Genomic DNA, 26,494 nt, shown 5'->3' with positions numbered 1-26,494 from the left:
GAAATTCAGGAGCTGCAGGTAAGGAAAGTTTAATCTTTTAAGAAAACCTTTGTGAATATGTGATACTCCCAGATTCCTCCTCACAAGGAGGTGAGGTGAAACTCACGAAAACACAGTTCAGTGGGAGCAAGGGTGTTAAACAGATGGGCTAAATACAGGTATTGAAGATGATATAGCCATAACAATGGCAATATTTTCCCAAAATAATGTAGTATTTCTCATAAGAAAAGATGTTTGATTTTTTGGTGTGGGAGTTTGCAGTGCCAACTTAGCCATCCTCCTCCTTGCACCACTTCCTGCTGTGTAGACATACAGTTTCCCTGGCTTATGCAGAAAGAGCATAATTGCACCCTCGTTAGAAGTCTCTGTGAAGAGACCTTGGACTGATCATCCAGCAGAGATGAAAGTGAGTCACTGGTGAGTATGTTGTATTTAGAGCAGGACTGGGACCTGTTTTCACATCCTTTTCACTAAATATGCTTTTTTCTCCACTTCAGAACTGACATAAGGGTTTTTCAAAAGTATTTTTTGCAAAGAGAAGGAGAAAGCTCTGATAGCCAGAAACAGGTGACTGGGGAGTAGGCAGGGATATCTTTTTACATTTTCCATAGAAAATACTTGTCCTGTGTGGTAGGTGAAAAGAGGTGCAGATGACTGATGTGGTCAAAAGCCCTACAAAAAGGTCACTGTAGCACTGTGTAGCAAGCACATCCCCTCTTCTAACCAAGGCATGAGACTCACTTTCAGCTGAGGTGCTTCCAAAGGAGGGCTTGTTTTGCAGCTCCCTGCAATGTTTTTTTACACAAAATAATCCCTACCTGTGCCTTTTCTCTTCTCTTAACTGCAGGTGGTGGAGGTGGCTGGAATGATAACACTTCCTTCCTGTGGTCAGGAAAATCCTTGCTGGAAGGTGCTACTGGAGGAAGATCCTGCCCCCAGGCCATGAAGAAGTGGGGGTGGGAGACAAGAGGGGGTTTCGGAGGGGGTGGAGGGGGGTGCTCCTCAGGTGGAGGAGGCGGAGGATATATAGGTAAAGTGGCTTCATGTTCAAGGTGTCCCTTCCCCTCCTTTAGTGCTAATGATCAGCAAAACACTGATAGCTAATTCTCCTGTAGCTAGTGTATTTGACTGTTATGTACTAGTATGTCTGTGTTGCCTTTTTAGCATTACATGAATGTATGGCGTTTAGTCTTTGAGCAAATAGCCGGATGTCAGTCCTTCAGCTGTAATCCTGGCTTTGCACTCTGCAAAATGTGCCATCAAGATCCTGCTGCGATTCTTGAGCCTTCCATTGGCGGGTTACAGTGCTGAAGAAGGAGGAGCCACAGGCGATGTGCTCCCATTGCCAACACCTGTGGTTGGAGGACTTTGGTCCTGGGGACCGGCAGCCAGGCCTTATGCCAGGGGAAGGACATGGCTTCTTCTACCCTGCCCTGCTGTGGTCCTGCGCAGATGGCCTCTGGGGACAGGTTCAGGCTGCCAGCCAAGACCCCTCTTAATAACGATGGTAGTGTTGACTTCAGTCAACAAGGAGCTCATTTCGTGTGCTGTGGGTCTCAGGACAGCTGTCAGATGGCATTATGTTGATTATAACTGGTGTGGGCCAGATTCGAGATCTCTACTAACTTGTAATCTCCTGGGCCACATAGTTTCTTCAGCCATCTGCACTGTGGTGAATGTTTTAACCCCTGGATCCCCACAGCTTAAATCAAGTGTATGATATACTAGAAATCCTGAGAGGAGGTAAAGTGCTTAAACCATGGGTGTCAAACTCATTTTCACATCAGTCTCGTGGTTGCCTTCCAGGGGCCGAATGTGATTTTAGGACTGTATAAATGTAGGAGTAGTTACATTTAAATGATGAAGTGCATGTTTTGTACCAATGTTACTGTGTAATGCTGCTTTTTCCAACAGAATGCCTCACATGACATAATTTTAATGTCACTGAAGATGGTTAAAGGGGAAAAGCCATTTTTGGGTGGAGTGGGGGACTCTTTGCATGCTTGTACTACATAATACATGGCCCCTACTGTGCTTCTAATATGTTCTATGTATTGCCCATACTTTGTTCCTAATGTGTTCTATATGCCCAAGCACAAGTGAGTAACTCATAAATTCCTTCAGTCCCCACTCCTGGTGGACCACCCTGCTTTCAGGGTGTAAAGAAGAGAAAGGATATCGAGTTATTGATTCCTGACACAGTACATACCTTGATCAGCAAGGGTACTGAACTTAACCCTTGAGCACTGGTCTTTTACCATCTCTTGACCACATTAATTTTAAGAAAAACTTCTGTGTTTTCGCAGCATCCAAATGGTTAAAGGTGAAGTTTCTGGTTTAGGTGTGCCTTAGTTTGCAACAGTCTGCCTAAAACAGAGCTAAGAAATCGATTGTCACAACGTGTTGTGATCAAATTGAAGTTCTAGAGATGAAAGACCAGTGGTTCATGCCACAACTCACGAAGTGTTCCCTATATGTGAAATACTTTGATTTATTTCTTTTCTCATTTGGATGCCTCCCTAAATATACTGAAGTTCTGCATGTTGCAATGCTTATCTGTATTTTAGTGCTAATGAGCCTCAGTCTGTTAAGGTAACTTCTGGTTTGATGTAGGTGGCAATGCTGCAGTGGACAATGACCCAGAGATGGATGGGGAGGATGGTGTGTCCTTTATTAATCCAATTGGTACTTTATACACTCCAGCGCTTAAAGGTATTAATGTTGGTCAGAAGTCTTCTAGTGGGTTTCTTTCATGTTAAGAATAGTTTGCATCTGTAGGACAATTTAAAAGCCTTTGGGTACAGCTTAGTGTCATTGTGAGCATAAGGAGAAAGAAAGATAGCATAACAAAGTCCAATGGAAAATAAACAGAAGTAGTAGGAAGACAGCAGGTGGAGAAAATGTCATGGATGTTAGAAAACACTTCCCAACGAGATAACCTACCAGACTATAGAATAATTTTGTCCAAAAAAAGTAGTAACAGAACCTCATAGTTCAGGTAATTTAGGAAATAAGCAGATAAAGTACCTGAATATTCAGTAACAAACATGTTCCTTAGAGCATCCTTCAGCAAAGTATCCAGGCTGGACCAGGGAGTTTCTACAGAAAACAGTGCAGTGCTGCCCAGCAGTCTGTGGGAGTGATAAATACTGCCACTCCAGCCTGTGTTTGCTCAGAAGTCATCATCTTCAATATGTTTGAGATGTGTTCAGAAAATACAAAAATATTTCTTTATTCAGGAAAAAAAAAGTTTGCTTCAGAACAGCCAAAAGTATTTTCAAATACCGATGAACTCTGGCCTGACAAATTCAGCCGGAAGGTTTTGAAAACATTGCAGTGTTTGATCTCAAAGGGAGGAAAGGCCAGGATGAGAAGGGTGAGCCTCAGGGACTGCTGAAAGGGCAGGTTTCTATTAGGCTGGGCAGCAGACTCCTTCCTAACCTGGTAGGACCACTTGCTGCAAGAGAGTCGGTGCACCTCAGCTGCAGTGGGGCTTATTTAGCTGAATGTTATTTTCTACATGAGAAAGTACAGGAGCCATGGAAGGTGGGGAGAAATCAGTTTCTTAAATGGGTCCCACCCTGCCACATCCAGCAATTGTGTCTACCGTGTCCCCTGTTTCTGTCAGAGCCCAAGGGAACGATATGAATAATCTTTACAGTAGTTAACTCAGCTTCTTTCATCCACTCCCTAGTGACAGAGGGGCATGGAGAGGTGGATATTAGGCTGCATCTTAACTGCAGTCACTGTGAGATGGACGAGTGCCGTGTTGATCTAGAGACTCAAAAAGTCATTTGCTTTTGTGAACCAGGCACAGAGTTGGCTGAGGATGGTGTGTCTTGCATAGGTAAGTAGATGTATGAGGTAGGCTGGTAGCATGTGAAACAGAAAATGCATGGTAATAATCTGTATTCTGGACTGTAAGACATCCTGAAAGTGTTCTCTGGTCTCTTTCTCAAAACTGGCTCCTGTTGAATGTTACCTTCTTTCCTGATGGTATATGCTGCAGAGTTATTTTGCTAGGCTATGGACACATCGGTGCTAAGGCACTGGTTTGCTTTACAGCAGTATGTTTGGCATACTGGGCAGCACTGAGGAGAGTCAGATTTTGCATCTGGTTGTGCTGATGCTCACATTCTGCTCTGAAATCATGAAAGTTTGCACACTGAAGGAGTTGTCCAGCTAAACTTAACTTCCAGGTCTGTCCTCTTAGAAGGGAAAAAAGGGCAATGTGAAGCAGAATATACTTCCTGTGGGTTTGGACATAGAAGGTGCATGTGCAGAATTGATAAGAAGTTCTGAGTGAGTGATCTCTGAGGAAAAAAAAAGGCAGTGCCTGTACTTGCCTTACTTAAAAAGCAAGTGCTCAGAGCTCCATTACTTGGTTTCCTTCATATTCTTGCCCAGCAGTTAGAGCAAGTGCCTCCAGGATCACTCAGCATCCTGCTCTCAGCTTTATCACTGGCATGGGAAAATTGTTCTATATTTCTACCATTCCCATCTGTAAAATGGGTAAAAAGCATGTTCATATTGACAAGGTGAAGTAAACCTTAATAGATGCCTTGTGTGGTCCCAAGTGAGCATGCAGCTGTGGGATACTTAGTACTGCACTTACTGTTATCAGGTTTTTCTGCCTGGATTAGGTGCATTTAGGAGATTATATATTGCAGTCCTCTTTCTGCTTTTGCTGTGGTTTGGCATTGGTAGCAGCACTTTAGTGCCCTGACAATGTAATGTTCTTTCCACCTCCCTAACCTCCTGCCCCTTGTTTTTATGGCCTTGTTTTCATACCCAGAGAGTGCACATGTTAATTCATTGATAGCAAACCATCTGTTTTAATGGCTTGATATTAACTGAGGGAAGTGAAACAATGAGCTATTAGAGGTCATAGATCCTGAGAACTGCTCATGCCAGAGGTTGCTCCTGCACTACAGCAGCAGCAGATGAGTCAATAGAAGGAAGAGGAGAAAAATCTGAAAAAAAAAAAAAAAGTGGTTGCTGAAAGATCATTTCAAACGTAATTCGTTTTTCTCCTGCCTCCATTACAGCTGAGCCAGTGGTTCACCTCCCTCTCTCCTTGGTCTTGTCTGTAGTGACTTCAGCATTGGTGGCTGCTTTAATTTTGGCTTTTTCAGGAGTCATGATAGGTGAGTGTTTCTCTGCAAAAGATATTTTCATATGAGGGCTGGATCTGAGCCAGGGATAATTGGGCACTGGCAGGCAAAAGGATTCAGATCTTTAGCTACTGCTGTATTTAATGACACCTTGGCACACACACGCCTTAACTTCAGGTTTCAGTAGTTGTTTCTAACTGCAATGGCCAATTTGAGGAGGTTTCAGTTACTGACTGCATCTTGAAAGAGACATTACTGCTAGTGTTGTGGTGTGAAGCTGTCAGAACACAACTGCCACTGTTTTTGTGAGAACTGTTGGTGCATAATGCCTAAAAGCAAGCTTATATTTGTGTCCCTATGTACAGATTTGCCTCTTAATGTGTGACATTTAAGTTTGAAATTCTCACATAGGTTCCCCTTTTACTAACCACTGCTTGGTAGGATGTGAGAATTTTTGGCTTCTTTATTTGAAATCCTAAAAGGTATTTTTCAACCTTTCATTTTCTTATTTTAAAGTTGCTCACCTGCATTAAATTAAAAGCAGAATAGATCTGAATCAATGAAAAGCAACCAGGGATTCAAACCACAGCTTTGCCAATTTTCTTTGTCCACGCTCCCTGGGAGAGCAGAGGGATGCAGCCAGAGCAGCAAATGGCAACTATTAAATTAGATTTGTGCAGCTGTTTCAGTTTTAAGAGTTTCAGGAGTTATCAGTTGTGCACACATGGTCCTACATGTATGACATCTGGCCTGACAGTACTCCTTTAAAATTACTAATTACTTCTCAGGGAGTGGAAGAGTAATCCTCTTTCCATCCAACTAACCTATCATTGCCATCTCAGGATAGAGCAGCAATTTAAAAAATCAAAGCAAAAGCAATGAGGAGGAAAACGGAGGGCAGGTTTGTGGGTAAGTCATTACGTCCGTCTGCCTTTGCCAGTGCATGTTTACCCCTTAAATTCTTCCCCTGAGCAACATCTGCTAGAGAAGATGTGATAGCTATTACTGTCACAGTATTTGGGCTCAATCCAGCTCCCACAGAAATCAATAGTAAGGGTAATAGTGATTTAACCTGCTCACAACTGGCATCTTGCTTTGAAAAAAAGTACTCCAATATCAGTTACTATTTCAAGTAATATCCACAGGATGTCTTCCTTCAAGGTGTGATTTCTAATGACATTTCAGAAGTATCAGTGAGGTGATTCAAGAAATATAACACTACCATAAACTGATTTCAAATTTAATCCAACTTTGTTGTTTAGAAACAGGAAGTTTTCTTAAATGAGCTAGTTTAATGTACAATGTTATTCTTGAGCTAACTGTTTAATCTGTCCATTTCGAACAATATGATGCAATAAATCATTTCAGATTTTAGTCACCTCTGTGTGATTTAGGAAGGTGGATTATACCCCAGCTCCCTCAAGTTCAGGTCTAGACTCATACTTGGAAGGTCCAGTTAAGCTACATAGAACAAAACAAAAACCTCAGAACTGTGAAATCAGAGATCTCTGTAAGTGAAATTCATTTTACTTCTTCATGAGCAAGCCTGTTTCTTCATAAGATGTGTAAATCGAAGGTTCCTGGATAACTTGAGATTCCATTTTCTATCTGTAATTATTTGACGTACAGAAATATGACAGTGTTACTGTCTGGTTTGATTCGCTGAAAACTGGCCACACAGCAAATGCCAGTGACACGTGCTGCTGACCTGTTCCAAAGTCGCTCTGTGTCTCTGGTTTACTGTGTTCTCCATATTTAGTATATCGTCGGAAGCACCAGGAGCTACAAGCCATGCAGATGGAGCTACAGAGCCCGGAATATAAGCTGAGCAAGCTGCGTACCTCCACTATCATGACAGACTACAATCCCAACTACTGCTTTGCAGGAAAGACCACATCCATTAGTGACCTCAAAGAGGTGCCTCGAAAAAACATCTCCCTCATCCGGTAAATTCACCTTTGCCTTCCCCGTGTTTCACACTGTACACTCACATATGCTGTCTCTCTTACATGGGTGTGAACTCATGTCCTTGTGCAGACACATACAAATTCTCATGCACTTCTAGACTCGTGCTCCTTTTTGTGAGAAGAATGTAAATCTGCAGTAGTTAGGCTTCTGAGGAGGGAACTAGACTTTGGCAGTCTCCTTAACCTTTTACAGGTGCAGTGTTAATCTTCTGAGATTATGAGAGGAACTGAAGAGTCATCACCAGTAATTCAGACACACCTTTTGCAGACTGCACAATGAATGGCCCATTTCCACTTTTAACTGATGAAATGCTGGGAAGTCTGAGGCTTGTAGGAGGCTTTTTTAAAGTCTTTGATTTCATCTTTGGTAAAGACAATGACATCCTTAAGTACAGTAGCAGGAAAAACGATGTTTTGAGACTGCCAGACAGTATTAAAAGGACTGGAATGTAAAGCAAGCAGGATAGTCATGTCTAGACCAGAACTTCTGGAAAGTTTGAAATAGTCTCTTAAGAAGAAAATAGGAAAATTCAGAATTCTTTCCCACCTTGCTCTCCTCCAGGGTGCAGTGCATGCCATTTGTGAATGTGACGTTACCCTGGTACTGGTACTGTGCAGTTTTACGCAAAAAGCCAAGAAGTGGAAGCATGAAAGCTTGGAAGACTAGGGAACTTACAGTGCTAAAAAAGATGATGTTAAGAGCAGTCTGTGCAGTCGGCAGTGTTTTGCTGTCTCTTACCTCATTTCCCCTTACCTGCACATCTTGCTGGTCTATATCTGGAAGTTTCCAGGGTACTCTGTGCTGCTGCTCTCCTTTGTCACTTGGGCTCTGAAAGGATTTTTGAAGTGTGGCAAGCTGCAGAGAGCACAGGCTACAGCCAGGATTTGATAAGTGCAGGGGAAGATGGGCATTTTGGGAGATGGGTTAGTCATAACTAACTGAGCTGTAGAGATCTGGTTCATACCCTCAGCTTGTAACAAGTTGGTCAGGCATAGCCAAGAACAGTGTCTCAAGCTGATACCTACAAAACGTTATTAAAAGAAGCAACTGAGTCACAGACAACGCAAGTCCTCAGTGCGGTTTCACTGCCTAGACTGGTCTTTATCCTGGCAAAACGACAGACAGAGCTTATGCAACAACTGAGCAGGTTGCCCTTAGCAGCGCCTGATTGAACTGCCAGCAGGGCAACAGCCCATGCAAAACCTGTCCACTGATATACCAGAGAACAAAATCAGTGCAGCTCTCATGCCAAACCTGGCTCTACCAGGAAAGTCCATGTCATAGAAAAGAGCCTTTTGCCCAGATCGAGATGCAGGCATGCCTCTTAGAGGTTCAAACCACAACTACCCGATGTGCAGCCCATCCAGTGTTAAGAGGGACTAAGGATCTGGGATGCAGCCTCATTCTCTGCCAGAGTTCGCTGTGTTGTTACAATATGCCACCTGTGTGGTATAGCTGTTGTAGCAGTTGACTTAATGTTAAGCGAGTGAACACTGAATAGACAGGTATGCAATATCTGTGTCACAAGGGCATAGGATAGGATCTGTTGTGTAATTACTCTTAATTCCTTTCTCTTTTTCTGGTACCCTTATTCAAAATAAAACTGTAAATTTCATAATATGATCAGTCCCAGAAACAAATCTCAGCCTGAATTTCCAGAGCTGAGTGCTTTATAAAGCACTATCATCACCATTTACTGGCTTAGGTGCTTATCCAGAATCACAAAATAAATCAGGAAGATACTTGGTTAAGAATTCAGGTCCTTTGAGAACCATTGTGCTTCCTAGTTTCTTGTTCAATGTTTTCTTTAATGATGATGCATAAACATCATGGGAACTCTTAATGTGCTTAGAGTATGGGAACACCAAGGCTTATGACCTATCTTTATTGACCTGTTATGGAGCACCCAACACTAAAGCACTGACACCAAAGCTGTAGAAGAGTGCTATCCATTACACATTGCACTGCCAGCAGCTTGATTGCACCAAGGACTGTTCACTTTGGGAGATTGTTTTCCCTACCAATTAAATACATTATAGGTGAAGGAAAGAACACATCAAGCTCTGGTCCCCCGTGTAGTGTGAGGAGTGATATCCTCAGTGTCAATATCCACTTCTCCCTGTTTCACTACAATGAAAATTGTGAGCCCATTCTGTGAGCTGTGACCATAGTGTTATAATGTGTGTTCTCTGTAGTAAAACCTTCTTGTCTTCTCTGGTCTGTCCAGGGGTTTGGGCCACGGAGCCTTTGGTGAGGTATATGAAGGTCAGGTGGCAGGGATCCCCAGCGACCCCACTCCCTTGCAGGTGGCTGTAAAAGTAAGTGACAGTGTATGAGTTATCATGATGGTTTCATGCACCTCTCACCCAAGAGTCCCAATGCATTATAAAAATGAAGATGAATTAAGTATTACTGAAGGATGTGGCTGGAAAGGTTGCTGCTCTACTGCAAGACTTTAATCCATCATAGTGATGGTACACCTCATAGTATATGGGCTTGTGAGTCTATTAAAAGGGGTCTGTAAGTAGTAAATAGGCAAAGATTTCCCATACAGCTGCAGTAGACAGCAGGTACGAGAAATAAATCCATCCTCTGTCCATCCTCCACATGCTACACCTGGTTTTGTTACCTGTCCAAAGCCTTTGAGTCAGAGACCAAAAGTCTTCACAGGGTCAAGAGCAGCTGGCATGTACATCGAAGACCATGCAAGTAGGAGACGTCTGGTTTTCCAGGGATCTCACCACTCCACTACAAGGTGGATATGTACTGGATGTGAAACTAAATCCTACAAGATCCTGGTAGGGTTCCGCAGGCCTTCAGTAGCCCAGCTAGCTTGTTTTTACCTAGAGGTTACATAGCAGCACAGTCATACTGCTGGTTATAGTTCATAGTCTTGCTGGGAGGTAGCAGGATTGAACTGTCTGAGAGCTCAGGAACTGTGGTTCTCATTCTTCATCCAGCAGAGTCCCATATATTGAGCACCGTTCCCTGTATGCTCTGAGCTATTTCCTTTATTGAGAGGAAGATGACAGTGGCATTAATGGGCCATGTGTTCTCATCTGTATCCCTCAACAGGCTTCACAATCTACTTTAGTAATGGTGTAGCTATTACCTTAGAATGTGGTTTATTTTAGTGAAACAATCGTAGAAGCAAAGAACAGTTTGGGTTGAAGGGACCTTCAGAGCACATCCAGTCCAACCCCCCTGCAATGATCAGGGACATCTTCAACCAGATCAGGTTGCTCAGAGCCCCGTCCAGCCTGGCCTGGAATGTTTCCAGGGATGGGGCATCTACCACCTCTCTGGGCAATCTGGGCCAGTGCTTCACCACCCTGATTGTAAACATTTTTATGGCATGGAGGATTGCTGCAGACAATGCAGATATCACAAGGATGACTGCAGACAATGTCAGTGCTTTTGATTGTGTCAGGTATTCTGTATCTGTAAGTTTAAATATATTCTCCTTGTCAACCTGTTTTTTCTTTTCCAGACATTGCCAGAAGTGTGTTCGGAGCAAGATGAGCTGGACTTCCTCATGGAAGCTGTCATTATTAGGTGTGTGTGAATAAGATCAAACACTTGTGTAGGCTTGCAAAGCCCAGCACTGTAAGGAAAATGATGCTTTAAGAGTTTATGTCCATGCAACACATCTATACGGTAATTTTAGCCCATTGCTGTCACTATTTTACAAAGAGGATAGGCATTACCAACCTTTTGTATTCTTCTTACAAATGAAGACACCAAGGCAACCAAATTATTAAGGGCTGAATTTTCAAGAGACTCCACAGCGGATTTCGTTATCCAGATTGAAAATCTTTAGGCCCAGTTTTCGGAATTAATAATAGGGTCCCTTGATTTGTCTTAGAGATCAGAACATGAGATAAAAAGAAACCTTAGGAGTTTTGGTTTGACCACTCAAAACTCACATATGGCATTGACCTAATGCTTCTGTCATATCGCGTCTCAGTGACTGAGTCCTAAAATCCACAGAAATAGTTTCCCATCATACTGAGGTCTGCAGAAAAATGGAAATACTAGTCTAGACCTTGAGGAATATCCCCTACATAAGCAGATCCCTTTGTCAGCATATTATTTTGAACAACTCTGCCCTGGCTCAGCTTCTACCCCTTGAACAGTGAAATTAGGAGGAGACTTTTATTTTAGCAGACATTCTTTGCTTCGTGTGACCCCTGAGTCTTGCTGTAGCCCAAAAAGGATGCAGAATACAGGAGGTGGAAAAGCGGCCAAAAGCTGTTACTTTCCCACCTTGATTTCTGCACTACTCGGACAGAGAGTGCAGGGGTAGCACTTTGGCTTGATCCAGCTACCCTGCCTTTGAGATTTGTTACTTATTCTGAAAAAAAAAAAAATCCCCTCAGCAACACATTTTTATTCTTTTCTGTAGTTGTGCTTTTTGGATCAAAGCTGCTCCATAATTGAGTCTCCCTGTCTCCACAGCAAGTTCAACCACCAGAATATTGTGCGCTGTATTGGGGTGAGCTTGCAGGCACTGCCCCGTTTCATCCTGCTGGAGCTCATGGCTGGAGGTGACCTGAAATCGTTCCTGAGAGAGACACGGCCTAGACCAGTAAGAAAAGAGAAAATTGAATTTTATTTAGTAAGCTGCTGCCACAAGGCAAGTATGTAACTATAAAAGAGCTGATCCTGCAGCTGCTGTTTCCCACCATTTTAGAGGGTTGGAAAATTTCTGTTGCTAGAAGACGACTCTGTTGGCAGGATGCTACTGGGGTTATGCAGAGGTGCCTCATTTCCTGGACTTTGCTACATAGCATTACAGATACTATCTAAAGAAAGAATAAAATTAAAATTAAAAAAAACCCCAAACTTCTACTCTTACCTTCCTCACACCCTCTGGGGGTGGATTGAGGGGAAACATTAAGCTAGTAATGATAAATCCATTCTTTAAATTACTGATCAGGTGCATTTCTGTGGCTAGCTGTCAGTACCAAGTTTGACACAGGCAAGAAGAGAATCAGGCCTGGAGCTGTTGACTTAATAGAAAATATCTTTATTCCAGAGTTTTAAAGATTTTCCCACTGTAATCAGCATCAGTAGGAAATGAGTCAGTTAGAAATGTATGAGAAATAAATTATGACTTGAAGAGAGGAATCAGTAGTTCAGAAGAATAAAGTTTGCTCTGAGCACCCAGATCAGGGAAGCACCCAGATGTTGTTGGAGTTTAGCACCATGGCCCAGCTTCATACTTTGCCTCTACATTTCTTTGACACAGGGCAAAATGCTGGATTTTATCAGTACAAGAGAAACACAAATTGAATCTAACACATATAAATAAGATTATTCTTCAAGGCATTTGGAAACAGATTAACTTTGTATTTTTTCCTTGCAATTTGGTTTTCAGACATATAAAATGGTGTGTTGCCCATGAGCGGTGCAGTCTTGGATAGATTGCAGTGAAGTGGCTCCTGCCTGGATAGAAAGCTAAACACCCAGAAAGTTGAGATGTTTGAAATCGGAGCAGTCTTTATAAACAGAGGTTGGCTTTCTGTAGCACCTAGGGATGCTTTTGTTAGCTTATACAAATGGGCTGAACTTGGTGGTAGGTGAGTGGGAAAGCTCATGGTTGTTTTCAGTGTGGGCTCCGTTCTCATCCAGTGCAGAGCAGAACGGCATGGGCAGGATATGCTGCCTGGGAGGTGCTTTGTTCAAAACTGCCAGAGCAGGCTGTGCTAGATGGATGAAGTGGCAGGTGAACCAGGATGGTGTAGGGCAAGGGTATCCATCACTTTGCAATGGAATCATCTTTTTGGCTCATTAAATTAGAGGGAGAAGCCAGCTCAGAGTCTTGTGAGGAAACACCAAGAACATTAGTGTTGAACAGCAGGAATTTTTACCTACTTGCAGTAAGATGAAGCAGTTGCTTTTGTGGATGGAAAGCCTTTAATCTTCATAGGATGCAGTCACAGGAGCCTTCTGAGCTGAGGGATTTCTTTCTGTCTGCCCCTACCCCAGTCATCAGTTCCTCCTTGCATGCGAGGGCTTCCATTTCTGTTAGCAGTAGCTCTGTGCGACCCCTGTGAACGCTCATGTCAGAAGAGGTGGGCAGTTCACTCCAGGCACAGCATACACTACTTCCTTGCTGTTTCTCTTTTTGCCTTTGCTCTCCTTCCCTGCCTCTTCTTTCATTGTCTTTCCTGACCTGTCTGAGGTTATCTGGGACTGACCATTAACTACTACTACACACTTCTGTTACCAGCACCTTGAAATCCTCCCCTATTTCTGCTTTTAACTTTCTCCCAGGACTGAAGCAGACCTGGGACTGAGGCTGCTGTTTTCTGCTCTGTCCCATGCTTGTCACTCTTGCGGAAAGCCTGAGGTTCAAAGGCAGGTGGGCAAGTACAAGCCAGAACTGATTCAGAAAAATAATTTCCAGTCCCTCTGTAACAGCTGGGTGAATGTGCATGGCCTATGTGCAGACACAGATCCCTGTGTTTCATTTCCACTCCCAACAGCTTCCTTCCCCTTGCCTTGCCCTGCTTCTGCTGCCATCCCATGCAGTGGATGCCTGGTGAGAATGACAGGGTAATTCATTCTCTGGCTGCTGGGGCAGCTTCTGAGGGGCTAATGGTAGCTGTGAGTGCTGAGAAATCAGCCTCTGGTGCACAAGCTTGACTGCTGGCTCAGAAACTACGAGGCTAGGAGACTGACTCACTGACAGAGGTGAGATGTGTCAGGGGCGTTGTGCTCTGCGAGGTACGGGATGCAGCTGTGGAAATGGATTCATCCTCTGCATGTACTTGAGATGTGACAGAGCCTCTGCACATGAGGCCCATGGCTCAGTACTGTCAACTGTATCTTTGCATTGCTCTTAGTGAACCGTGAGCTGCTTTGTTCCTCTTATTCCTCATTCAAGGACTGAAGGTAGAAAGCAGGCGTAGCAGACTGGATGTCTAGTTTTCCAGGTCCATTAATGGAAAGACAAGGAACACTGCAGAGTAAACAGGCTTTTGTGAGCTTTGCTTCTAACAGGAATGAACTGAACACACAAGACCTGGTTGACTGACTCAGTAGCAGAGGTGCACTGCTCACTGTGCAGTAAGCACCATATGAATTACTGTTGTCATTTTTGCTTGGTTTCTCTTTTTTTTTTTTTTTCCCCAGTTTTGGCTTTTCTATCTGATCTCCTTACTACCTTGTCTTTTTCACCTACTTCTGTTTTCATTCTGATTGCAGAAGATAAAAGACTTACGTGCTCATTCTCTACCTTCATCCCCCAGGTGTTCTCCCCACTCCCCTGCCACTAACCTCAAATTCGTTGGCCAGTTTCAGTGAAAGTTAATAGAGGTGCTGAAGGCATTCTTATCTCCCAGGGCTCCTGAAAGGAGAAAGCGCCATCCTTGAATGACCACTGAGCACAACAGTTGTCTTGTTTGGCTTGCCAGCAAGAACCTGTGTGACTTGGAGCAAGACACACCAGCACACTGCTGTGAGCTCAGCCACGGAAAAACATGCAAGAGAGCAGAGGGAATGGAGGAGAAGGAGGCAATGCGAGGGAAGGGGGAAGTTAAGATGTTGTAAGGGACATGAAGTGAGAAGCTAGAGCTTCTGCAGAAGGTATCAGGAAACGGGATGCAACTTAATGGGAGATCAGGATACTGCCAGCGCACAGGTTATTGTATGTTATTTGTCTGTGTTTTTCACATAAATAATGAAAGCAATGTTCAGCCAACACGTGGTGATTCTTCTGGACTCTAAGCAAGAACTGATGATATGTGTAAACCAAATATTCATCCAACATCACTGATACAATACCAGTGACTTTTGTGGAATATTGTCGATTTGTACCAGCCACATCTACTCTGTAAGCTTCAGACTGAAACTTCTCCATGGGTCAAAGGTTTACAGTCCTGAAGGGCTTCTCTGCCCCATTTCTAATAAAGTTTCACATCTATTATAGGATTACCCCTTCCTCCTCATCTGGAGAGAGGCATTCTGGTAGATTCAGAAATGCCTGGAATCAGAGCCTTCGCTCCTTATGAGTGTTGCAGAATTGTCCCTTCTGGGAAGTTCAGTGCTGATCTTTCTCACGCACACAGCACAGCAATCAAAGAACAGCTCTGGAAGATAAATTGTATATGGATAAATGATTCCCCTCCTTTGTGTTGTGCAGCCTGTTGCACAGAGCAGTGATTACGCTGAACAATACACAGAATTTCCTTCACCTTTAGCAAGATTCAGCCTCACCCAGGGAGATGTCACGCGAGCACTTCCAGCGTGCCCAGTGCTCTGAGCAGTGGTGCATTGCAGCTGCCATTGTCCATTCATCTGGGGAGCAAAAGCTGTAAAGCGAATCCTTTGGTGCCTCAAGGCTGCTCCCCTTGCAAAATGTATCCCAAACCTCCATTTTTCAAACAAAGTACATGGCTAAATTGTCCTTGGGTGGGCAGTCACATCTGTTTTAGGACTGTATTTAGCCAAATAAAAGGTGGAAGGAATCCATCCGTGCAGGAGAAGGAAGGGAAAAAAAGGGAAAAAGAGAAAAAAATGCTATGCTGTTGAAATCAGCCTGTGGCTTCAGCCTACTGACTGCCTTGCTGTATAGCTCAGGTCTGGAATCGATTGCACGTAAAGAATTGAGCTTTTTACTCAGTTTTCACTTCAGGTTTCTGACCCTTGCTCAGAAGAGGAAGGAATGGATAGAGATATTCATTTCCCTTTGGTTATGCCCTGAAAGTAAAAAAAAAGGCATCTGCGTCCTTTCTTACTGTAGCCATATTGTGTAGCTGGTGAGTCAGTTTAACATGCAGAGATAAAAAAAGATTATTCCCCCCTCCCCATGAAAGTGGGGTGAGAGAAAGGCTTTGTGTTTTCAGGAAATTGTTAGTCTACAAAAAGAAAGGTTTTAGGGGGAGATGCAGTCTGGTGTTTTAAAGAATCAGTTAAGTATATATATGCAACGAACTATACTGTGTTAATAATAAAATATAGGCAGGTGGTACGTAGTCATGAACAGGCTTTGTTCACATAAAGATGCAGCATTTTTCAATTATTGCATTAGTTGAGTGTTGAGGCCAGGTTTTTCCTAATCTCTTTAAGACTTTTCTTAGGTTTCAGCAGCCAGTATTTACTGTTTAACTACTGGCTGCTGCCTGCTGCAGAGCCTGGACTTCTTTCCAGTCCCAGTTAGCAGTGGTTTAGATCAGGTGGGATGGCCAGCGCAGCATCATGTCAGTCTAGAGATACGTTTCATCACAACTGATGGGCTGACAGGGCCAGCAGTCCCTGTCACTGGAGAACCCGTGCTGCTTTGTGCATTGGTGGGAGAGACACGTGGGCAGGTGTGCCTTTTGGGCACTGGGCATCATGGTAGGTGTCACAAGAGAGAGCCAGAGGGTGGGACAGGCTTGTTTGGTCAAGTGACCAAGGCCACAGAGAAACACTTAGCTAGCAAATGGCAGCTGTAGAGTAAGCAGTCACAGAATCATAGAATGTCTTGGTTTGGAAGGGACCCACAAGGATCATCAAGTCCAGCTCCTGTCCCTGCATATGACAACCCCACAGTTCACACCGTGTGTCTGAGGGTGTTGTCCAGTCTCTTCTTGAACACTGTCAGTCTTGGGGCTGTGACACCTCTCTGGGGAGCCTGTTCCAGTGCTCCAGCACCCTCTGGGTGAAGAACATTTTCCTAATGTCCAACCTGAACCTCCGCTGGCACATCTTCCTGCCTTTCCTTTGGGTCCTGCCCGGTTGTTTGTCACCACACTGGCAGCAATGATCTCCTCCTCGCCCACAGGACTGGCTGCAGGGATCACTGCTTCACACCTTGGTGCAGAAGCTGATGGTTTTGTTTCAGAGGCCAGCAAACACAAGCTGGTACTCAGCCTGCCCTGCTCACTAAAGCATCTGCTCCTGCTGGCAAGGGCTGTAGCCTTCATCAGAGGGGCAGGGACCAGGAGTTGGCAGCCTTACTCTTCCATAGCCCTTGGCTACACAAACCTGTGTCAGTGCTCCAAGGGGCAAGATAAAACCTACACAGATGTGGAGGAGGGAAAGAGCAAATGTGACTCATGCCATTATACCAAATGTCATTCTCATTGTTCAAGGTGACTTTAGAGAAAATCTAGCAAAATTACAAAGAAACTGAGTGAGGACCAGTTCAGGCTACAGATCTCCTCAAAAATCTGGCTGAAAATTCACAAGTGTTTCCCATGAGAATGGGGAGCAATTCTTACAGAGCTGGAAATTCAGATCCAGCTGTTCTGATTCTGTCCCTGGGATTTGCATGACATTGTGCCTGCACATCCTTCACAGAGTTCATGCATATGAGCTCTCTATTGTGCATTTTTGCTATTTTGTGTGTTAACATCTGAGCTATGTCACATGTTGGAGAGTTCCCAGTTCTGTACCAGGGATGAATCATGTCATGTTCTTGCTTTTAACCCATGTTTGTTGCTTGCCTTTTGGTAGAATCAGCCATCCTCCCTTTCCATGCTGGACTTGCTCCATGTGGCTCGTGACATCCCTTGTGGGTGTCAGTACCTGGAAGAGAACCACTTCATTCACAGGTAGGTGAACACACCTGTGTCAGCATGGGCATGGCTTACACACAGGCCAGCACAGACTTGTAATGTGCTGCTTGATATGTTTATGTCCTGCTGCACTCTAGTGGCTGGATACCTTTAAACAAGGTAGATAAAATCAGCATAATAGAAGCAATTAACAGACAGGCTGCTATAAACCAGGGTGCAGAGGACTGAGGTTTTACCAAAGTCTCAGTGCATGCACTTGTGCAGCCTGTTTTGCTACTCTGCAAATGGAAACACAATCGTGTGACAGAAGTCTTCAAAGCTCTTCCCGTCGTAAATTTTGCTTAGTGCCTTTCTGCTCATTCTGGAACCCTTTTCTTCTCCCTCTTGAATAATGGAAGTACAGCCAGAAGTGCAGCACCTTATGACTATCATTACCTGGTCCTGCAGAAAGGGGTGTTTGGCAAATGTCCATTATTCTACCTGGAGCATTATGTAGAGATGAGTAGAGAGAGATTGTAGTTCACTCTCCTGAAAGAGCTACCCACAAGATATGCCACCACATTATTCAGATCTCAAGGTTTACTTCAGCCCAGCAGAGGTGAAGCTGGAGCTTTACCTGCACACATGGATTCAAGCCTGTACCTTCAGTCTTCAGAACACCTGCACATTGTTGTTCATCCTGTCCATGACAGTACACCCATTTGACAATGTTTGAACAAGCATGGTAGTAACAGGTCAGCGGATCATTCCCCAGACAACTTAGTGTTGGTACTGGCACATTGCTGAACTCAGCCCCACTCCTTGCAACTCCTTAGAGACTTAAAAATAGCTCCTGGTGGGAAGGGAGGCTCATGGAGGTCCATCCTTTCAGCTGAAAGTTGTTACATGGAGATTAAAGAGGAAATGTTAAAAAGCTAAACTATTCTTGCTTTTGGGCTAGATTGGAATTTGGGACATCACTAGTTATCCATAAACACTGCCTTATCTGGCTTTTGTGGGCTCTCTGCAGCTCAGGAAAGTAGCTACTATTCTTTGTTTTCTTTTTGGCTGGCAAAACGGTTGAATGATTAAGTGGTTCTTCTCTTTCTCTTGCTTTTCTTCCCTTTCCTTGTAGGGATATTGCTGCCAGGAACTGCCTCCTTACCTGTCGAGGGCCTGGGAGAGTGGCTAAAATTGGAGACTTTGGAATGGCCCGGGATATATACAGGTAGCAGAGCTAAGCCCAGGGTATCTGCAAGTGGCAGCTGGCTGAAATGAGTGAGGAGTGGTGTTTGTGCAGGAGAGCAGGCTCTACCCTGCTCTGCATAACGCTAGCAAGGCAGAGTGGAGAGATCCCACCCTGCTGAATCCCAGCTAATGCATTTTTGGTGTTTGTCTTCGTGCGTAGTTTAACTGTGCTCTGCAGACTTTTCCTACTCCTGACAGCTTTCTTCTGGGTGATGAAGTCTGATGGTCATGGAGGGCATTTTTCCTCCCTCTTGTACTATGTCCTCAGTTTCTTGTCTTTAGCTTCTCCACACTGAATGGCATCGATGTGCCCTTTTGTTTTTGTGGTCCCAAATCATTCTGAGTTTAATCTCTCTCCTTGATACTACCTCTGCCCCTTTGGTTTGATGTCATCAGTAAATCTCCTCAATTTACTGCAGATAAAGGAGGAAGGTGCAGAGGAAGGTCAGGAAAATGTAATCAACCAAACTGGAATTCAGCCAGGATGCAGGGTTAACTACTCTGCTCTTGCGGGAAGTGCCAGGAAATCTTTAATGACCACAAGCAGTCAGGGCTGCAGTTTGATACCTCATCTTCCAGATAGCACCTCCAGAAGCACAGCACCTTGTCCTGCTGTGCTGAGGAACTGATTTGCCTCTGACTCGGAAGAAGGAATGCCTTGTTCTCAAGTCACCCACACTGTTTATTCCAGTGCCTTGCCTTCTTTTTTACCTGCTTGGGGATTCTCCTGTGCAATTACTAAGCCAGGCCTGGCTCTGCTTAGCTTGAGATCTGACAGTATTACAACCTGAGGTGATGCAAACAGTGTGCTACCTGCAAAAGCCCAAGTGTGTCAGAGCTGCTTATTTTTTTTCCTTCTCTCCTCCCTCTCCCTTCACAAAGAGCCCCCGCTCTGCCACACTGTCTGATGGGACTCTGCTGGGGCAAAGTAGCATCTGTCACACAATCAGCAGAACCAACTGCCAAGATGAATGCTTTGGTGCTGAGTTTTCAAAGATGCCTTTGAAGTTTGCACATGTTTCTGTGTCCAGGAACATCCTTTGGATGCTCTGGCTGTGTAGTTATGAACAGTGATACCACAAGCAGCCTACTGCAGCTGCCAGTATGGGATCCGAGGCTTGTAGATTTTATTGTAAATGACGATGACACTAAAGGACGGATGTTCTTCCTGTCTCAGGAGCACGGGAGGTGGTTTGTGTACTCCTGTCCCAGCTCTAACAGTGAAGCATCTCCCTCATTAACCCCTGGTTCTCAGGGTTTTGCATTTCACTTGCAGTTCTTCAGACTGGGTACATATGGAACAGACCTTGTTCATTTTTGGTGGGGGTGCACAAGTTGACCATGTGTGAGGCAAGGTGGAGATCTTGCTGTGGCTGAGAGGTGCAGGAGGATGGCCCTGCCAGCAGCAGAGCGGTGTGTGAGTAATTCAGTAGGAGTGTGCACACAGGTAACCATAACTTGGGTTCACCAAATCAGGCCTAAAGCGAGGGACATGAGAGCAGTCATTCCCTGGTCTGCCCATTTCCGCTGTTTTTGTGAGAAGGAGCAGATCTCTTCAGCTGTGCCATACTGTTTTGTCTAAATTGGTCTCTCCTCTGGCTTATAATTTGGATATTTGTAATTATAAAAATTCTAAATTAATTATATTTTCTGAATTCTTGGCTCACTCTCTGTTTCGTTTGTTCTTTGCAGAGCCAGCTACTATCGGAAGGGGGGGTGTGCAATGTTGCCTGTCAAATGGATGCCTCCTGAGGCTTTCATGGAAGGGATATTTACATCAAAAACAGACACATGGTGCGCTTCCTTTCTTTCTTAGTCCCATCTGTCTGTCTGTGTTGTAACCTCTTTTGTAGAGTGTGAATATTTTGTAAAAAATGCATGTTCATTTCTCATTTACTAAAAAGACAAGCTAGGTCTTTCAAAGCCACTAATCTTGGAGGAGACAATAGAACAGAAAGATCAGACCTGTGTGAAGGCAGGTGCTGCCAGGGAGGTGAGCAGGCGGGGAAGGGAGGTTGAGGCAGGTGCAGGTGCCACTTTGCTGCTACAGGGAGGAACATCTTAGTTCCACGCTGAGGAAAGCAGCACGGGAGACTGCAGGCAGGGTCCATCCTCCAGTGAGGAAGAAGAGCATCATGTACACTGGCCCAGGTTGCCCAGAGAGGTGGTAGATGCCCCATCCCTGGAGACATTCAAGGCCAGGCTGGACGGGGCTCTGAGCAACCTGATCTGGTTGAAGATGTCCCTGCTTATGGCAGGGTGGGTGGACTAGATGAGCTTTGAAGATCCATTCCAAACCAAACTATTCTGTGATTTTATGTATTGTGGCTTTCATCTTTCTCCTGGCCTGCAGCAGCACTGTGAGCTCTTGAGTTGCCAGTGGCCACAAGAGGGCGAGGGAGATTGGGTGAGCAGGAGGCAAGAGCTCGGGAGGTGTGTGGAGGGGATGCAGCTCCAGAGCAGGCCCCGGCAGAGGGGTGTTGATATGAGCTCTCTGTGGCTGAGCTGCTACCTGTTGCAGCACCAAGCACAAGAGTTTCCCATTGCTGCACATAGCGCTTTGCAATTTGAATCAGTAAGGGGGTGATTTCCAAGCAGCTGAGCAGATTTGGAGGGAGTCCTGTCCTGTTGTCCCCAGGGCTTTGCAAGCCACACCACACAAGCCCAGCACTGTGATATTAGCTGATGAATATTTTTGTTGTACTCTGAGCTACAGGTGGGGGCTGTGGGGCTCAGAGCATCAGTGGGTATTCATTGGTGTGTTATTTCATGCAGAGTAGCTTAATCGAGAGGGAAAGTTTGTTGTAAGTGATCAGGCCACTGCTCCACTCAGTGCTGTCTCCAGCAGGGACTGATGTCTCAGAAAAGCATAACCTGACTTTCTCATTTATTACATCTAGTTGAGCAGTGCTGAGTACAAGGGTAAAGCAACCATATTTACCTACCTAGGCTTCACTCACTTAACAGTCAACTATTAGCATTCATTAAATTACTCAAAGTCCACTGTTACAACTATGCAGCTTATTTATGTCTGAATCCTGCAGCGGTGATTTCCACAAGCTGCCTGAGAACAGACCACAGAGAGCAATGTTGACGGTGCTGCATCCAGGGGTGTTGCCCCTCAGTGATGGTCATTCCCATATCCTTCACTTTGTTTTCCTTCTCCTCTGTGTTCAGGTCCTTTGGCGTACTGCTGTGGGAGATATTCTCTTTGGGATACATGCCCTACCCTAGCAAAAGCAACCAGGAGGTTCTGGAGTTTGTAACCAATGGAGGAAGGATGGATCCACCTAAAAACTGCCCTGGCCCTGTGTATGAAATTTTAGCTTCGATATATTCATACAAATAAGGTTACGTTTGGATGCTGTTCTCTAGTCAGAAGTTAATCATTTGTAAGATTTATCTTATCTTGACTGATCTACCTTATTGAATTTAAGTGCCAGTGACTTCCCTACTAGTTAAATTTTCTGTGTGCTTTGGAGAAGAATTCCGGGCCCCTTGGAGAAGTACTGGCTACTGCTTTTGCAGTCAAAGATGGTGCCATATTTCTGTGTCTTAGGTTAGCCCTGAAACCACTAATATATGAGGTTCTTCACAGGTAGGGAAAACTGGTCTCCATTACCTGTAGCCTTGCCTATCTCTAGTGAATTTCCCAAGGGATTTCAGGTGGGTGGGTTATTTCTCTGATGTGCTGTGGACGTCACCCCACTGGTGGCCACATTCCCGTGGTTACCATCACCTCAGCTGTCTGACTCTGGGGAAGGCAGAGCACTTGTATTTATTAAAGTCAGAGTGGTGATGTGTGCTCGTGGTTTCTAGGATGCAGCAAGTTGCTGTTCTGTACCAACAGGATCTGCTATTTATGAGCATCTCCCGTTCTCCTCTTCCAGGTACCGCATTATGACCCAGTGTTGGCAGCACCAGCCGGAAGACCGGCCAAATTTTGCCATAATCCTGGAGAGGATTGAGTACTGCACTCAGGTATCAGTGTTCATTTGACTCGACTGAGAGGGGTGGGGAGGGTTCCCGTTGAGGAGCAGTTTAGGCGAGGCAGAACATGCAATGAGCAAGCAGTACTGCATTTCTGCAGTCAGCCTGGGACCATTACTGTGTCAGCCTGGGACCAGTGGCTGGGGTATTTACCCCAACAGAAGGCTGATCCTTCTTGTCTTTTACTGCCAAAAGGCACAAACTTAGCTTTACAAAGAGTAGACCTGTAGTTCTGCTCCTAAAGGCACAGATTCTAACAAGCAAAAGAGCTAAGACAGGTCAGCACCCATACATGTTTCCCATGTGTCATGTCAGCCACTCCATCCCAGTGTTCACCCTTAAGGTGTGGTCAGCACTGAGCAGAAGTGGTCCTGGCTTAGAGCACCTTTTCCAGGTGGTTTCTGCGTCTGCGCACATTTTTCTAAATCTGGCCTCAGTCAGTTTTCTTTCCCTCACTGGTCAGGAGGCTTGTCTGGTTTTCATGTGTGTTTGGATCCTGGGATGGAGAGGCATTGTTTTCTGCTATCTATAGCTTGCCATGTCATCCTCAATAATTAAAAGTTGCTCAGATCACCACATTTTCTCTCAGTTTAATTTTCAAAACTGCTTAAATAGCTCAGAACCGCAGTCCCTATGGATTCAGGATTCAAGGGGTCTGGCAGTATTGCCTTCTCTCTGCATTCCCATTCCTCCCTTGTTGTGTGGAAGCAATACTTTCATGGCTGAAACTTTCTCATATTATCTGAGAATGTTATGAACTTCGAGATGATATAGATTCCAAAACAACATTCCCACGGGAAATCTGGCTGGACATAAAAAATGTTTTTCATTGGCTTTGTTCCTCTGCTGTTCTGTGATGAGTTTTAGGGTTGCTTTTTTTTGAAGAGTTCAATTTTAAGGGTATCCTATTGCATCTCATGGCTAACTGTATTTTGCCAGCATCCTCTACCTATGGAATATGGGCTCTGGGTGGTGGGAAAGATGCTCTGTGATCATAGCACGACAGCTGTCAGGCATGTCAGGTTTTTTACCAAGTCTGAGTATGCATGATGGTAGCAGGCTTTGAGAAATCCTCATTGTTCTCCCCGGCAGGATCCAGATGTCATCAACACTGCTTTGCCAGTAGAATACGGCCCATCAGCTGAGGAGGAGGAGAAGGTAGCGATGCGCCCTGACGATCCAGAAGGAATTCCTCCTCTCTTGGTCTCCACACACCAAGATAGAAAGGATGACAAGCAAACTCTGCCATCTCCACCACCCCTGCCATCAGCCACTGCTGCTGGAAAAGCTCTCGGCAAAGTGGGAACCTTGGAACCGCCAGTCCCGGGGAAGGTGCAATCATCCTCAGTGGGGGGACATATCAACATGGCCTATGCCCAGTCCAATCCTCCTTCTGAGCTGCACAAAAGCCGGAGCTCCAGAAACAAGCCCACCAACCTCTGGAATCCAACCTACGGTTCCTGGTTTGCGGAGAAGCAGGCCAGCAAGAACAGTTCTCTGCTGGAGAAGGAGATGCCCGAGAGGGAGAATTTGGGACAGGAAGGAAACTGTACTGTGGGGCCCAACATTGTGACTGGCCGACTGCCTGGGTCCTCCCTGCTGTTGGAGCCATCTTCCCTAACAGCAAGCATTAAAGAAGTGCCTCTCTTTAGGCTCCGCCACTTCCCCTGTGGGAACGTCAACTATGGGTACCAACAGCAGGGCTTACCCTTGGAAACCTCCACGCCACCTTGCACGAGCAGTTACGAGGACCCCGTCCTTAGAAACAAGAGCCACATAACCCAGCAGGGGCCGTGAGAGCCCTCTACCCTCTTGACTTTTCCCCCTGTGGCCCCTGAGCATTGAAGAGATGTCCTGTTACCCAACACACCATGAGCAAGGGATCCGGCTGCATCACCTTCCATTCTGTGCCAGCTTGCTCCAAAAGTGCCACCCTCGAAGCTGTAATTTCAACTGACCTGAGAAGGTTCCAATCATTGGAGTAAAAGAACCAAGGGGGAGGGAGGATACAGGAAAGAGATGCTATCTGCAAGGCCCGGCTGCTGTTGCATCAACTCATACGCATGGTTGTTGTCATGCCCTTCCTGTGAGCTTTTCTCAGTTGTTCATTCTCTGCTTAAGTGTAAAGCTGCAGCTCACCGAGTGTTTCATGTCTGGGGTTTCCTTGCCAAACCTGTGGTTGCTGTGGAACACCTGGAGGTCTCCGGCAGCTGCCAGAGGTTGTAGTGGGTTTGGGGAGAGCATCCTCCATCCAAACTGAAAAAGGATACAAGAGCACTGAATGGTGACGCGATGGCACGTGCCCAAGTTGTGTCCCAGCTACAGTCCGGTCTTCGAAAGTCCTTGAATGCATAGTGGTGATGGCGGCAGGGCAATACACTGGTCATACCACATTCCTTGAAAGAGAGAGGAGAGGAAGCACAGAAGATGGGTGTAGATGCTATGAGGTGTATTCTGGGTTGGGAGTGGGGAGGGTGTTGTTTGGCTGGGGTTTTTTTGTTTTGTTTCCTTTTTTTTTTTCCTTTGCTTAAGAACTAAAACGGAGTAAAGCCCTTTAAAATTCCTTCTGGCCTACGAAAGTAGGAATGTCCTTCATCAGGAACTTGTGCATGTCAAGCAGAACCAAGGTGAAGTTTTAAAGGACCATAATCATGAGAGGAACTTTCACCATGCCCTGAAAATGGACAGCCACCCACGTACCTCAGAGGTTTACAAGAGCCTTTGATGTACCCTGTACAAACGACAACATAAAAGCAGAAGACTACATCGTGCCACAACCTGGATGCCAGATACCGTCTGTATTTGCGAGGTTTAGCCCTTGTTCTTTAACAAAAAGTGTATGATACTGGTTTAAAGATAAGCACTGCATTGACTCATTTTGTACACCTCGTGCATGAAAAATATTCCAGTTAAGTGTATTGTCAAAACATAGGTGTAGGAAATAATTCATGTGTAAAGTTGTGAATTAGTAACTTCAACTTAGGGTTGCAAGGAGCTGTTTTAGCATGAATGCTGTCTGAAAAAGGGATGCCTGTTTCCAAGGAAATAGGTGTAACGGAGCACCAGCAAAGGAATGTGGATGTGTTCTTCAGTCTGAGACTCTTCGTTTCAGTGAAGTGACTGAATCTGGCCCTGGATCCAAACATGGAGGTAAGCTCCTGTCCTCATAAGGGAACAAACCAGAATCCATATATGCTGCTCCTAGCCTTTGACACATGCAGACCGACAGCAGAGGGCTAGGTTTGGGCCACCATCCTTCTAAAAAAATAATAAATAAGAAGGGGGAGGTAGTGTGCTATCCTAACCTGCCCTTCTGCCACCTCTGATACACAGAACAAAAAACCTTTTTTAGATGAATGCCAAAGCTGAGTGTGAGGGTCGGGTAATAGGGCTCTGTTCTTGTGTTGGGAAGCTTGAGTCAGGAGCTGCTCCAGATTTCATGTTCATCTGCTAGTAATCCAATGCTGCTGCGTGAGCTTGGTGGGGATCACAAGGGTTACACGCCTCGGCTGCTCTCCTGCTGCGTGCAGGCTGCTTTAGCTTGCATTAAGAGAATATTTGTGATCTGCGAGATTATGAGGCTCGCAGCTCCCATCGTGGAATAGCCACTGGGGAGGGATTCAGTCCAGCGTTGGACTGTGTTCCTGTCACACGGGCCGCTCATTCAAGCTCAATGGGGTAGTTTTC

The 26,494-nt window shown here is 45.0% G+C and overlaps 1 protein-coding gene across 2 annotated transcripts; it reads left to right on the top strand.

The window, feature by feature from the left end:
• The first annotated feature begins 28 nt into the window (after nucleotides 1–28).
• LOC136099751 (ALK tyrosine kinase receptor-like) lies at nucleotides 29–24,618 on the top strand. Of its 2 annotated transcripts, none has more exons than XM_065834271.2 (14): nucleotides 29–956; nucleotides 2,614–2,712; nucleotides 3,695–3,847; nucleotides 5,049–5,147; nucleotides 6,874–7,060; nucleotides 9,310–9,400; nucleotides 10,573–10,637; nucleotides 11,541–11,670; nucleotides 17,529–17,626; nucleotides 18,705–18,797; nucleotides 20,510–20,611; nucleotides 21,995–22,129; nucleotides 22,708–22,798; nucleotides 23,900–24,618. In XM_065834271.2, the coding sequence occupies exons 2-14, from the start codon at nucleotides 2,646–2,648 to the stop codon at nucleotides 24,602–24,604; spliced, it is 2,016 nt and encodes a 671-aa protein (XP_065690343.1). In that variant the 5' UTR covers nucleotides 29–956; nucleotides 2,614–2,645; the 3' UTR covers nucleotides 24,605–24,618. The 2 variants fall into 2 exon arrangements, with proteins under 2 accessions (XP_065690343.1, XP_071662005.1); XM_071805904.1 differs by lacking the exon at nucleotides 29–956 and adding an exon at nucleotides 1,006–1,030.
• Nucleotides 24,619–26,494: the final 1,876 nt, after the last annotated feature.

This window comes from Patagioenas fasciata, chromosome 3, assembly GCF_037038585.1.
Source record: "Patagioenas fasciata isolate bPatFas1 chromosome 3, bPatFas1.hap1, whole genome shotgun sequence".
NCBI classification, from domain to species: domain Eukaryota; kingdom Metazoa; phylum Chordata; class Aves; order Columbiformes; family Columbidae; genus Patagioenas; species Patagioenas fasciata.
Note: the sequence above shows the minus strand (reverse complement) of the source record. Positions and strands in the feature narration are given on the sequence as shown.